This window comes from Erpetoichthys calabaricus, chromosome 6 (genome assembly GCF_900747795.2).
Source record: "Erpetoichthys calabaricus chromosome 6, fErpCal1.3, whole genome shotgun sequence".
NCBI classification, from domain to species: Eukaryota; Metazoa; Chordata; class Cladistia; order Polypteriformes; family Polypteridae; genus Erpetoichthys; species Erpetoichthys calabaricus.
Window position 1 is genome coordinate 122,165,201 of NC_041399.2, and position 14,633 is coordinate 122,179,833.

General features: G+C 43.0%; 1 protein-coding gene across 1 annotated transcript in view; it reads left to right on the plus strand.

Annotated features, from left to right (window-relative positions):
* Positions 1 to 14,633, plus strand: part of obscnb (obscurin, cytoskeletal calmodulin and titin-interacting RhoGEF b) — a 565,304-nt gene that overhangs the window by 431,467 nt on the left and 119,204 nt on the right. The window contains exons 63-69 of the mRNA XM_051928767.1: positions 2,652 to 2,773; positions 4,281 to 4,478; positions 4,950 to 5,000; positions 7,394 to 7,492; positions 7,584 to 7,802; positions 8,402 to 8,456; positions 14,097 to 14,167. Of these exons, the coding sequence (XP_051784727.1) occupies positions 2,652 to 2,773; positions 4,281 to 4,478; positions 4,950 to 5,000; positions 7,394 to 7,492; positions 7,584 to 7,802; positions 8,402 to 8,456; positions 14,097 to 14,167 (815 nt within the window). The remainder of the gene's footprint in view (positions 1 to 2,651; positions 2,774 to 4,280; positions 4,479 to 4,949; positions 5,001 to 7,393; positions 7,493 to 7,583; positions 7,803 to 8,401; positions 8,457 to 14,096; positions 14,168 to 14,633) is intronic.

Consider the following 14,633-nt stretch of genomic DNA (forward strand, 5'->3'; position numbering starts at 1 on the left):
AAGGGTATAGAGCTGGTCCACTGTTCCGCGACCAGGACGAAAACCACACTGTTCCTCCTGAATCCGAGGCTCGACTATCCGACGGACCCTCCTCTCCAGGACCCCTGAATAGACCTTTCCAGGGAGGCTGAGGAGTGTGATCCCTCTGTAGTTGGAACACACCCTCCGATCCCCCTTCTTAAAGAGGGGGATCACCACCCCGGTCTGCCAATCCAGAGGCACTGTCCCTGATGTCCATGCGATGTTGCAGAGGCGTGTCAACCAAGACAGTCCTACAACATCCAGAGCCTTGAGGAACTCCGGGCGTATCTCATCCACCCCCGGGGCCCTGCCACCAAGGAGTTTTTTGACCACCTTGGTGACCTCAGTCCCAGAGATGGGGGAGCCCACCTCTGAGTCCCCAGGCTCTGCTTCCTCATTGGAAGGCATGTTAATGGGATTGAGGAGGTCTTCGAAGTACTCCCCCCACCGACCCACAACGTCCCGAGTCGAGGTCAGCAGCGCACCATCCCCACCATATACAGTGTTGACACCGCACTGCTTCCCCTTCCTGAGACGCCGGATGGTGGACCAGAATCTCCTCGAAGCCGTCCGAAAGTCGTTCTCCATGGCCTCCCCAAACTCCTCCCACGCCCGAGTTTTTGCCTCAGCAACCACCAAAGCCGCATTCCGCTTGGCCTGCCGGTACCTATCAGCTGCCTCCAGGGTCCCACAGGACAAAAGGGTCCTGTAGGACTCCTTCTTCAGCTTGACGGCATCCTTCACCACCGGTGTCCACCAACGGGTTCGGGGATTGCCGCCACGACAGGCACCGACCACCTTACGGCCACAGCTCCGGTCAGCCGCCTCAACAATAGAGGCACGGAACATGGCCCATTCGGACTCAATGTCCCCCACCTCCCTCGGGACATGGTCGAAGTTCTGCCGGAGGTGGGAGTTGAAGCTACTTCTGACAGGGGGCTCTGCCAGACGTTCCCAGCAGACCCTCACAACACGTTTGGGCCTACCACGCCTGACCGGCATCCTCCCCCACCATCGAAGCCAACTCACCACCAGGTGGTGATCAGTTGACAGCTCTGCCCCTCTCTTCACCCGAGTGTCCAAGACATTTTATTTATGTTTATGTCTTTATTATATATGGTATTAAATGGTAAAACTATGCCATTGCCATCAGGTTAACTTTTATGCTTGTGGGTTAATTAGAGAACTAGCCGCAAGCAGTTCTGTCTATATTGCTGTTAAACAGTAATTTTACTTTTCTCTTATGTAACACAGATTTAGTCCTTTTTTAGAGAAATATAAAATGAAAAAGGACAAAAAGAAAGCCTGCCAATATAACTCAATTGCTATGTTATTTCTGAAATGTTCATGTCAAGAGTGTACTTCAGTGTACATTTAAATGACAGGATTGACTGGTGTACCAACATAAAGGCTGTGTACATAAAAAGAGTTGCCTGTACTTCTTGAGTATGTTGATGTCATCTGGTGTATGCAGGACACACTTACATGTTTCCTACCAGTCTATATTAGCCTGTGCCATCCCCAGTGTGGTAGAGTGTTGGGGCTATGATGCCAACAGATTAAAAAAATGATTAAAAAAGCTGGTTCTATCCAAGCACAGGATTCACTGAAGAAAGCAATGGGGTTGAGGTCTTTCAGGAATCTGCTAACTAGCCTGGACATTAATTATCACACTTTGAATGGGGTGTGAGTTAGTTATAGACTGCGACAACTGCATTGCTCCAAGGAGTGCTATATGAGGTCATTCATACCCTCAGACATAAAACTCTATAAAGAGTCACCCTGCAACAAAGGTTGTATTATTCTTTGTGTGCTGAATGATACTGTCCCAGTCTAGCACACATATTAGCTGACAATGAGTCTATCTACTACATTCTGTTCCAATGACTGACATACTGTATAATATTAATACTGTGAAACTGAAACTGATAAGGCTATGTGCAGTTCTGATCACTTTACACTAGCATCATAAATACTTAGACTTTGTTAATATCCTTATAGGTATACATCATATTTGTTATATGCATAATGTATTTGTGTCTTTTTTCTGCTACTGTAACCATGCAATTGTCCTAGATTAATACAGTTGCAGTAATCAGTAAATATGATAATGAACTAAATCTTTGCTTAGCTAAATCATTAAAAATACTTGTTTAAATGTGAGTATGGGAAATTCATAAATAAGACCTTTAGGGGAAAAATGCTTACAGTAAATACTTTAAACACTATGAAAAATAATTGTTATTAGCAACAACTGAAGGAGTGGTGTTTGACTTTTTTATCAGTTACTTTTGTTTTCTTCAAGTAATGTAATCATTTCCTTAATGCTCACAGTATGGAAACAATATTTTCAACAATAAGGTAGCTTTGCTTTTTCACTGTTCCTGAGAGTCAGGGTTTGAATATGAGTTGAAAACTTGGTTTCTTCATTCACTCAGTTCAGACAGAAGGTAGCACACTAGTTCTCCATGGATTTACATTACTTTTAATTTTTGCACCAAAAATTAAAGTTTGTTTTCATCTTCTTGACTTCATTAAAAAGTAATTGAGACAACTTGATATGTAATAAAATATGCAATATAATGTAAACTTTTGTGTGCTAAGATATTTCTTGTGCTTTCCATGACCAGAGAGCAGGAAGGAATAGAGTCTATGACAGAAGAAGAACAGCTACCTCAGGTAGTGGATGAGCTTCATGATGTTCTAGTGAGCCCAGGAGCTCCTATTGCTAAAATGAATATTCAGGTAAAAGGTATGTACTTTTGCAGTTAGGTCCAATTAAATATACCTACTTACTGTATATACCTACATACATGTAACATCACACAATATATATAAAGAGCCCATACAGTATCAGGTATGCTAATATTAGTATGAGTGGCTGTTGAGTAGTAATTATGATAAAAATTGTCCCTAAATCTAGCCTTGCGCAGTAATGTTAGAACAGGATGGGGCCATCCCCAAACTGTTCTCACAAAGTTGGGAGCATGAAATTTTACAAAATTTCTTTGTATGCTGAAGCATTAAGAGTTCCTTTCACTGGAACTAAGGGACCAAGCCCAACTCCTGAAAAACAACCCCACACCATAATCCCCTCTCCACCAAACTTTACACTTGGCACAACACAGTCAGGCAAGTATCATTCTCCTGGCAACCACCAAACCCAGACTCGTCCAATGGATTGCCAGACAGAGAAGCATGATTCATCACTCCAGAGGACAAGTCTCCACTGCTCTAGACTCCAGTGGTGGTGTGCTTTACACCATTGCATTCAACGCTTTCCATTGCCCTTGGTTATGTAAGGCTTGGATGCAGCTGCTTGGCCATGGAAACCCATTCCATAAAGTTCACTACAGACTTTTCTTGAGCTAATCTGGAAGCCACACAAAGTTTGGAGGTCTGTAGCTATTGACTCTGCTGAAAGTTGGTGACTTCTGCACACTGTGCGCCTCAGTTTGTGCTGTCCCCTTTCTGTGATTTTTACGTGGCCTACCACTTTGTGGCTGAGTTGTTGTTATTCCCAATTGCTTCCACTTTGTTATAATACCACTAACTGTTGACCGTAGAATATTTAGTAGCGAGGAAATTTCACAAATGGACTTATTGCACAGATGGCGTCCTGAGCTCCTGAAAGCGACTCATTCTTTCACAAATGTTTGTTGAAGCAGTCTGCATGCCTAGGTGCTTGATTTTATACACATGTGGCCATGAAAGTGATGTTTTTTTTCCTCTTTTTCCTGTGGGAAATGCCTTCCCCCGTTTCCCGCATGTACATTGGAGTCACAAACACAAAACATACTTTACTTCTCTTTGTCTTTGCTTCCACTGCTCCTCCAGCAAGCTTTGTCCACTTCTTCCCAACTCTGCTTCCTGGAGTATTGGCTGCTGGCTCCTTTTATAAGGCACCTGGAAGTGCTCCAGGTCCTTATTGACCTAGTTCTGGCAGCATTTCTGGGTGTGAAGTGCTGAAATTAAGGGCTCAGCAGGAGCTGCAGCACCCTATGGACCCAAGAACCCAATATGGCTGTACCAAACTCCAGCCTATGTGGGTAACATTCTGATTTCTCTTAGTTCTAAGTGATATTCCTTATAATTTATAAAATTTCTGTCAGTGTAGGAGAAACATGTCAGCATAATATTATATTACACTGAAATATTGAACTTACACACACCAATGCATATTTCAGTGTAATTAGTCTATTTCCAGGAATATAGTATAAATTACAAACTGTATTTATGTTTGCTTGCTTTCTGAGCAGGTTACCCACACCCTCGAGTGTATTGGTTCAAGGATGGTCAACCTCTGCAGCAAACTGAACGAATTTTAATGACTGAAGAGAAAGGGTTGCATTCACTGGAGATTTTAGAAGTAAGGAGAGAAGACGCAGGAGAGTATTCCACTTATATTAGCAACTCAGCTGGTTCAGCTTATTCATCTGCACGACTCATTGTAGAGCGTAAGTACTGAATGGAACTGTAAAGCATAATGTGCTGAATTTTGATTACTGGATCAAGAACCAAAAAAAATCTGAAAATAAGAAAACATGGATAATGTGTAAAGTGAAATGCATGTCTGCCACTTTTTTGCGTATGGTATTTCTCACTTTACTGTGTTTTCTTATTCTTTTATAATATTTTTATTTTATGCCATTCTGTTTCTTAATTTCTTCACTGGTACAACTATGGTTTGTAATGAAGTACAGTACATACACCTAATTTATCTGAGATGTGCTTTTAAAGGTTTGACATATTTTGAAGTATTAGTGCAAGTTCTTTTTCACCTGGTAATTTAAATTAGAGAGTGAAATAATTAACTATCTTTTTAAAATCTGTTGTGAAGCTTATAGCTGTAAATTGCTTAGAAGCAACACCAGTTCCTTTAAAGAGAGATCCTTATTTAACTATGTTTTACTTCTGCCCATATTAAGGTCCTGAAGAACATAGCACTGACGGAGAAGTAACAGGTGGAAAAGCAAAAGGTGATTAAAATTAACATTATTTGAGAAAAATGGAGCAATTATTTGTCTGCCACTTTTGTATTTCTAATATGTACTGTAGCTACATCTATAACATACAGTGTGTGGCTGAAGCAATGTATCATTTATACATTATTAAAACAAAAGGGAAATACATTGTTCTTCTCAATTGTATTTATTTGTTTTATATTTGCTTCCATTGTTGGTAATCTGATGAGACTATCAAGTTTCAAAATCCTCCAATATGAGCAATTTGTTGAATAGCAAACCAAGGTTACTATATGACTGTACTGGGTGCTGTGTGCCCAGAAGTGTCTCTGCAAAATCTAACTTCTAACGAATAATTTAAATTATGTTTCATATTCTTTTAGAGGATATTTCTATTCCAAATAGGCACTATTACATGAATAAAACCATTAGTTAAATTATATAACGTAAACTAGTGTCAGTAAAACACTGAACATCTAACACAAGAATGTTGGTCTGCCTCCTCAATTCATTTTAGGAGCATGTGGCAAACAACTCTTAGAATCTGAAATCTAGCCTTGAAAATGTAGTCCCACAGATATGCTACTTTTGGAACAGGTTAACAAATAATATGCTCAGATTTCAGTACTTCCGTGGCTAATTAGTGTACAGATGTGAATTAATAATGAATGCCATAAATCTGCCAAAAATACCGTGTTTATCTAAACTTTTGGTAAAAACAAGGTGGTAAACTTCTAGCTTTCTGTGTGTACTGAAAATACCAGTTTTTTTATTTCCTCTAGGTGAAGATGTAAAATATGTCATAATAAAGAGAAAATACAGAGAGATATTGTTTGCATAACTTTCATACCCAAAATATCCACACATTTTACAATAACAGTAGAAGGGACTTTTTCTAACCAATGTTACAAAAGTTTACTTTTACCTACATTTGCTTTTTATAAAATGCTAATGCTTGCTAACAATGCTCAGTCCTGTAAGTAAAACATACCAGTTGATTGAAAAGAGATTACTAATATTTAAACAGCTAAGTGGAGTACTTATTTCTTTCCTTAGCCTCCCCAAGGAGGACTTTTCTTGGAAATGACAAATGAGGATCAGTGCATATGCCATGAGATCGTATACCTCCTATTCAAAATTACCTCTCTGTCTACATGTACTGCAAACTAATATTTAACTGTATAAATATCAAAGCATGTTAAAATCATCACTTTTAATAATCATGTAGTAGTAAAGTATAATTACTCCTGAGAAAAATGTTATCTATTGTGGTATGCAGCCCGGACACAGACAGGTGGACACCGAAGGTTCAAACACCAACACATGTTTATTCATTATTATTTACATAAAGTGTAGCACACACAACCCAGTGCCTCAGCACCAATCACCCCAAAGTCCAGCCCTCTCAACCAATGCCTTCCTCTCTGGTCCGCCTCCACTCCTTTCCTCCCAAGCTCTTTCTTCCTTCCTCCCGACTCCAGCCATCGAATGGAGGGATGTGGCCCCTTTTATAATCACCCAGACGTACTCCAGGTGTCTCCCAATGAGCGCTGGCCGGTGTTCCCGTGGTCCCCAAAGCCACCAGGGCAGTTGCCCCCTCGTGGTCTGGAGGAGGCATAATCCCTCCTCCGGTCCTTCTGGGTACCACCCCCCAGCCGCTTGCCACACTATACATAGCTGGATTTATGAAAACAATATATATGAATATAAACTATATGCATTACAAAGTAATGATCACAATGTAATGTAAAAAGCAGTGATGGTATCTTTCTCTTATTCATCAATAATATTTTTAAACATTTGCTTTTTAGCCTATTATCCATCCACTTAGATATTAACTATATGTCTGCTCATGGAATCATGTGATCCAGATTCTTTCCTGAAAGCAGCAGGTACGGAACTGCTAACTCTGCTAGTGTAGAATCGGATCACACATAAACATATCCAACTATTGACGTAATGCACTTCTTGAACCATTATATTTCACACATTTATTCTTGGTGGTATCTTAGCACAAAAAGACTTTATTGTTGGTAAATAAAATAATGAAAGTAAACTTTAATTTGTTTTGCTGTTTTTTCAATGCCATATAATTTATTACCTATGAACTTGATTTTAACCAAAATCAGCAAACACACTAATTTTCTAGCAACAAAACTGAAACATTGTTGTTTACACCAGTATTTTTCCTTGAACTGACTCACCCAACCTTCCATTTTCCAAGCTGACTAACAAGTTCAAAGTTTTGAGGTTACCAGAAGTGTGAAATTACATTTTTATAGCAAAATATCTAGATTAAAGAGATTAAAAGTAATGGTTTATTTAGAAATTGGTCAAATCAACCACCATTTTTGGCCAACTGTACCAGGGAACACAAAAATAATTAATGACTTTTGCATATTTTTTAGGCACAAAGGAAAATATCACTCCACCACGATTCTTAGAAAGATTCACTAACAAGAGAGTTAAGAAAGGATCCAGTATTACGCTGTCTGTGAAATTGGAAGGTAAGGTTTGAGAGTTTTTGCTTTATTTGTTAACTTATCACCTAACGGTCTCATTTGTTTATATTCATTAATTTCCTATCATATAATTCAGGTTGCCCCACACCTTTGATCACATGGCTAAAAGAAGAGTCTGCTGAAGATGTTCTGTGGATCAAGCCTGACTCACCTGGCTATAAGGTTGCCAGTTCCCACATGCAGCACAGTCTAATCCTGCTTGATGTTGGCAAGGAATACTCCGGTACCTACACCTGTATTGCTACAAACAAAGCTGGACAGTCAATTTGTAGTGCACACCTTGATGTAGAGGAAGGTAATTACTGTGAATACTAAGCAATGACAAAGAAATTATTGAAATCAAATAGATTTTGAGAGAGTCTGAGGAATATATGTATTGTATTTGGGCTGCCTCACTTCTAAATAAAGCAAATCTGAAATGGTAAAGTTCTGCTGTCAAGGACAGGGATCAGATCAGATCATGCTAAAAATTCATTCATGTCTAATTAAAATTATAACAGACATGTCTAAATTATTGTGGCAAATGTTCCAAATAAATGCCAAGACATTTTAAAGCAAGTGTTGCATGCATATATAGATATCTTTAACAATGAATGCAGCATTTGTGCATTGTAAATAACAATAAACTATAACATAAACAAAATCTGTCCATGTACCCTTTCTGGTTAAGCAAGTTAGGGAAAAGGATGGATGGATGGATAAATGACATCTAGTATGAAAATAGTTATTATGTTAGTATCAAGACTTCCTTTTTCATCCTAGTTTTAATTATTGGGAAGAAGCATTAAATATAACTCTGGAGAGAAATGCCTAAGCCCCAACTCCTTCCAGTTTGCTTCCTGATAGTAATCAAATGAAGACAATTTTAAACATGATGTACTATTTTTGTTTTAGTACAAGAAACTGAAGACCAGAGGAAGCAAAAGAAAACAGACACATTTACTGAGGAGTAAGTTTCATTAACCATCAAATTTATGAAGTGTTTCATTAGAAGTATTATACTTTTTTGTATCAGTCATCATTTCCAGGACAAGTCATTCTCTGTAGGTTGTGTAAAAGAATACATTAATTTCTGAATCTAAAATCTGATCCCTGATTTCAGCTTCCAGTTTTTGCACTCTGTTCCTTAATCGCTTGTAGTAAGCTGATCTGGTTGCAATAAAGTATACTCTCCTAAAAAAATGAAGGCAGATTTACGAGTATAATATGACTATAGTACTTTGTTTATAAAATAGAAGTTGAAGACAAAATGTTGCACCTTACAGGACAATTCCATTTTCAGTTCTGTTTAAATAAAAAAGAGCTCAAATCATTATTATATTTTTTGATCATTTATCAAAAGCAACACATATCTAAAAACATAGTAATAGTGGCATTTACTTCTGTGGGGGAAAATTGCAAAGAGAAAGATGTGGAGTCACCTGGGATATTTAATTTTCACTGTCACTACAACAACCAGGCTGGTCCGGCTGCATTATTTTGGTGCTGGATTCCAGACACAATTCCCAGTTAAGAGAGATAAGAATGTTTCACTCCCTGCTACTTTTCTTGCATTTGTTCCTACAGTGCAGAGTAACAGGATTCATGGATCTGTTTCCTGTTCGCCATTATGTGTTTCCCATGGTCCCACATTCTGGTCCCCATGATCCATCTCCTCCAATGTGACATTCCTGATATAGGATTAACTCTTGCCTGTAGATACATCACGGTCATCTTGCCTAGAGTTAGAACAATGCAGGGGATGGCAAGCCACAGACTCGATTATTATAATATATGAGTGCATTATTCCAGATACCCCTCCTTTAACCGTCACCTTATCATGGTGGAGGGGTTTGTGTGTCCCAATGATCCTAGGAGCTCTGTTGTCTGGGGCTTTATGCCCCTGGTAGGGCCACCCAAGGCAAACTGGTCCTAGGTGAGGGATGAGACAAAGAGCGGTTAAACAAACCTCCTATGAAGAAAAACAATTTTGGACGGCGTTTTCCCTTGCCCGGACGCGGGTCACTGGGGCTCCACTCTGGAGCCAGGCCTGGAGGTGGGGCTCGATGGCAAGCGCCTGGTGGCCGGGCCTGCACCCATGGGGCTCGGCCAGGCACAGCCCGAAGAGGCAACGTGGGTCCCCCTTCCCATGGGCTCACCACCTATGGGAGGGGCCAAGGAGGTCGGGTGCAGTGTGAGTTGGGTGGTGGCCGAAGGCGGGGACCTTGGCGGTCCGATCCTCGGCTACAGAAACTGGCTCTTCGGACGTGGAATGTCACCTCTCTGAAGGGGAAGGAGCCTGAGCTAGTACGCGAAGTTGAGAGGTTCCGGCTAGATATAGTCGGACTCACCTCGACGCACAGCTTGGACTCTGGAACCAATCTACTTGAGAGGGGCTGGACTCTGTACCACTCTGGAGTTGCCCCCGGTGAGAGGCGCCGAGCAGGTGTGGTTATACTTATTGCCCCCCAACTTGGAGCCTGTACATTGGGGTTTACCCCGGTGGACGAGAGGGTAGCCTCCCTTCGCCTTCGGGTGGGGGGACGGGTCCTAACTGTTGTTTGTGCGTATGCACTGAACAGCAGTTCGGAGTACCCACCCTTTTTGGAGTCCCTGGAGGGGGTGCTAGAGGGCATACCTTCTGGGGACTCCCTCGTTCTGCTGGGAGACTTCAATGTTCACATGGGCAATGACAGTGAGACCTGGAAGGGCGTGATTGGGAGGAATGGCCCCCCTGATCTGAACCGAGCGGTGTTTTGTTATTGGACTTCTGTGCTCGTCACGGATTGTCCATAACGAACACCATGTTCAAGCATAGGGGTGTTCATATGTGCACTTGGCACCAGGACACCCTAGGCCTCAGTTCGATGATCGACTTTGTGGTCGTGTCGTCGGACTTGCGGCCACATGTCTTGGACACTCGGGTGAAGAGAGGGGCGGAGCTGTCAACTGATCACCACCTGGTGGTGAGTTGGCTTCGATGGTGGGGGAGGATGCCGGTCAGGCGTGGTAGGCCCAAACGTGTTGTAAGGGTCTGCTGGGAACGTCTGGCAGAGCCCCCTGTCAGAAGTAGCTTCAACTCCCACCTCTGGCAGAACTTCGACCACATCCCGAGGGAGGTGGGGGACATTGAGTCCGAATGGGCCATGTTCCGTGCCTCTATTGTTGAGGCAGCTGACCGGAGCTGTGGCCGTAAGGTGGTCAGTGCCTGTCGTGGCGGCAATCCCCAAACCCGTTGGTGGACACCGGCGGTGATGGATGCCGTCAAGTTGAAGGAGTCCTACAGGACCCTTTTGTCCTGTGGGACCCCGGAGGCAGCTGATAGGTACCGGCAGGATAAGCGGAATGCGGCTTTGGTGGTTGCTGAGGCAAAAACTCGGGCGTGGGAGGAGTTTGGGGAGGCCATGGAGAACGACTTTCGGACTGCTTCGAGGAGATTCTGGTCCACCATCCGGCGTCTCAGGAAGGGGAAGCAGTGCAGTGTCAACACTGTATATGGTGGGGATGGTGCGCTGCTGACCTCGACTCGGGACATTGTGTGTCGGTGGGGGGAATACTTCGAAGACCTCCTCAATCCCATTAACATGCCTTCCAATGAGGAAGCAGAGCCTGGGGACTCAGAGGTGGGCTCCCCCATCTCTGGGACTGAGGTCACCGAGGTGGTCAAAAAACTCCTTGGTGGCAGGGCCCCGGGGGTGGATGAGATACGCCCGGAGTTCCTCAAGGCTCTGGATGTTGTAGGACTGTCTTGGCTGACACGCCTCTGCAACATCACATGGACATCAGGGACAGTGCCTCTGGATTGGCAGACCGGGTTGGTGGTCCCCCTCTTTAAGAAGGGGGATCGAAGGGTGTGTTCCAACTACAGAGGGATCACACTCCTCAGCCTCCCTGGAAAAGTCTATTCAGGGGTCCTGGAGAGGAGGGTCTGTCAGATAGTCGAGCCTCGGATTCAGGAGGAACAGTGTGGTTTTCGTCCTGGTCGCGGAACAGTGGACCAGCTCTATACCCTTAGCAGGGTCCTGGAGGGTGCATGGGAGTTTGCCCAACCAGTCTACATGTGTTTTGTGGACTTGGAAAAGGCATTCGACTGTGTCCCTCGGGGAATCCTGTGGGGGGTACTCCGAGAGTATGGGGTACCGGCCCCCCTGATAAGGGCTGTTCAGTCCCTGTACGATCGGTGCCAGAGCTTGGTCCGCATTGCCGGCAGTAAGTCGAACCCATTTCCAGTGAGAGTTGGACTCCGCCAGGGCTGCCCTTTGTCACCGATTCTGTTCATAACTTTTATGGACAGAATTTCTAGGCACAGCCAGGGCGTTGAGGGGGTCCGGTTTGGTGGGCTCAGGATTGGGTCACTGCTTTTTGCAGATGATGTTGTCCTGTTTGCTTCATCAGGCCGTGATCTTCAGCTCTCTCTGGATCGGTTCACAGCCGAGTGTGAAGCGGCTGGGATGAGAATCAGCACCTCCAAATCCGAGACCATGGTCCTCAACCGGAAAAGGGTGGAGTGCCCTCTCAGGGTTGGTAGTGAGATCCTGCCCCAAGTGGAGGAGTTCAAGTATCTCGGGGTCTTGTTCACGAGTGAGGGAAGAATGGAGCGTGAGATCGACAGGCGGATCGGTGCGGCATCCGCAGTAATGCGGGCGCTGCATCGGTCTGTCGTGGTGAAAAAGGAGCTGAGCCGCAAGGCGAAGCTCTCAATTTACCAGTCGATCTATGTTCCTACCCTCACCTATGGTCATGAGCTATGGGTAGTGACCGAAAGAACGAGATTGTGAATATAAGCTGCTGAAATGAGTTTCCTCCGCAGGGTGTCTGGGCTTTCCCTTAAAGATAGGGTGAAAAGCTCAGTCATCCGGGAGGGGCTCAGAGTAGAGCCGCTGCTCCTCCGCATCGAGAGGAGTCAGATGAGGTGGCTCGGGCATCTGATCAGGATGCCTCCTGGACGCCTCCCTGGTGAGGTGTTCCGGGCACGTCTAACCGGGAGGAGGCCCCGGGGAAGACCCAGGACACGCTGGAGGGACTATGTCTCTCGACTGGCCTGGGAACGCCTTGGGATTCTCCCGGAAGAGCTAGAAGAAGTGGCCGGGGAGAGGGAAGTCTGGGCATCTCTGCTCAAGCTGCTGCCCCCGCGACCCGACCTCGGATAAGCGGGAGACAATGGATGGATGGATGGATGGATGGATGGATGGATGGATGGATGGATGGATGGATGGATGGATGGATGGATGGATGGATGGATGGATGGATTATTCCAGATGATCTTTTCCCCGGCTGTTCCATCCTCACAGCAAAACGTACCTTAGCAAATGCTGCAATTTCATGCAGAGTTCTCCGGAACGTCCAAGAGACCATCCTCAGAGAAACCACCTATCCTCATGGATGCAGCTTCCCCAATCTCCTTTAGCAAGGACTCCCTGAAGGTTCGACCCTTTTTTGGATGTACTGTATTATTCCCCATGGCTCAATTTGTGACTGTTATTTTTAGCTTTCCCTGTGAATAGTTTGTCTGGGTTAATCTTGTCACAAGAAAGTTTTGAGTGCAGGGTCCTGCCAAGCACATGGTCAGGAATCTTGCTGACTATGCCACTTATGACCTATAGTGGGCATCATAGCACCATGATCCCCAGACACAACCACATAGACACAAGTGCCGGGTACAAATAAAAGGTTTATAGCAGCAAAATACCATACAAAAGGTTTCTTTTCCCACAGTTGCAAAACCAAAACACAATTCTTTATTCTCTCTTTCTTCTTCTTCTTTATCCTCCTTCTTCTCTCAGGCTAGCTTTTCCTGTCCTCCACTACTGACTCCAACCTGCCTAGATAAGTAAGATTGGCTTTTATAAAAGATCTGGGAGTACTTACAGAGCCAATGCATAACCTGCATGAAGAATTTTAATGTCAAGGAAAAGTCCTGGAAAGTAGGGATAATAAATCCTGGCAGCTCCCCATGAAGGCACCCACGGAACCCAATAGGGCCTCCTCCTACTACACTTACCAGCATATACTGAGGATGTCTGAATTGTTACCATGACTTAGGGATTTTGCAATCTAGTATATTGGTAGAGAATGTAGTCATGACAGGTTATCTCCCCTGGTTTCTCCATTATATTGGCCTCCCGGCTGGGTAAGTGTCTTTGGTCCATTCCCACCAGGACACCAGCCCATGCATGCTGTCCATCACAATGGTTACAATTTTCTAGTATAAATCTGATCTAACAATGTTGACTTTAAAGGAAATGCCATTTAATAATGATTTATTAAATAATAGTGATTTATTATGTCCAGTATTAGCTGTGCCACTGCTGTAAGGGCCCTCATTGCACAATTTTTACAGTTACTTTTAGTGTATATTAGTATATTTCACATAGAAAAGTGTATATAAAAGAAATATGTAAGACTTAATGATTAATGAAGACCCTTATTTTGACATTCTCGATCCTTGGTACCCCTGGCTTTTTAGATTATTTGTATTTTAATTAGACATGCTTGTTCATCGTTTTTTTTTATCAATTGCAGTCAACAACAACTGAGAAACTCTCATTTTGCATACATCTAATTGTATTGTTTCTTATGCTGAGAATGCTTGATTTTTTGCAATTTACAGCATTTTGAAAATATCTACTCATGAGGATAAGAAGGAATTTGACTTTGATGGGGAGAAGGACTTAAGGAAAGGTATGAGTCTGTTTTTAAATTAATTTTGCAATACATAATGAAAGCAGTAAAAAGAGGTGTAAAAGAAACTTTAGTATACAGTATATAAGAAGATGAATGTATTTCCTTCATTTCAAATGCAGACATACAGCATGTTTTGCCGCTGTTATCACACTGTAATGGAAATATAAAAAGGGAATTTAGCTTTTCTGATAATCACCTCTGAGCTATGTTATGAAAGTCCATAGGTGTATTATTAAGGATTATGACTCAGTGTTGTAGGCTACAAAAACAAGACACTTAAGATAGAAATTCTAAAGGAACAGGAACAATTGAATACCATATAAGTTAATGCTTTACACAAACTCTCTCTTAATATATAGTGATGAACAAACTCCATGCCGAAATGTTCAGGAACTTCACTGTAAAAGGCAAAATAAATTGAATTTATTGAGGGAGAAACTGGACTAGTTTTGATTTGATTATA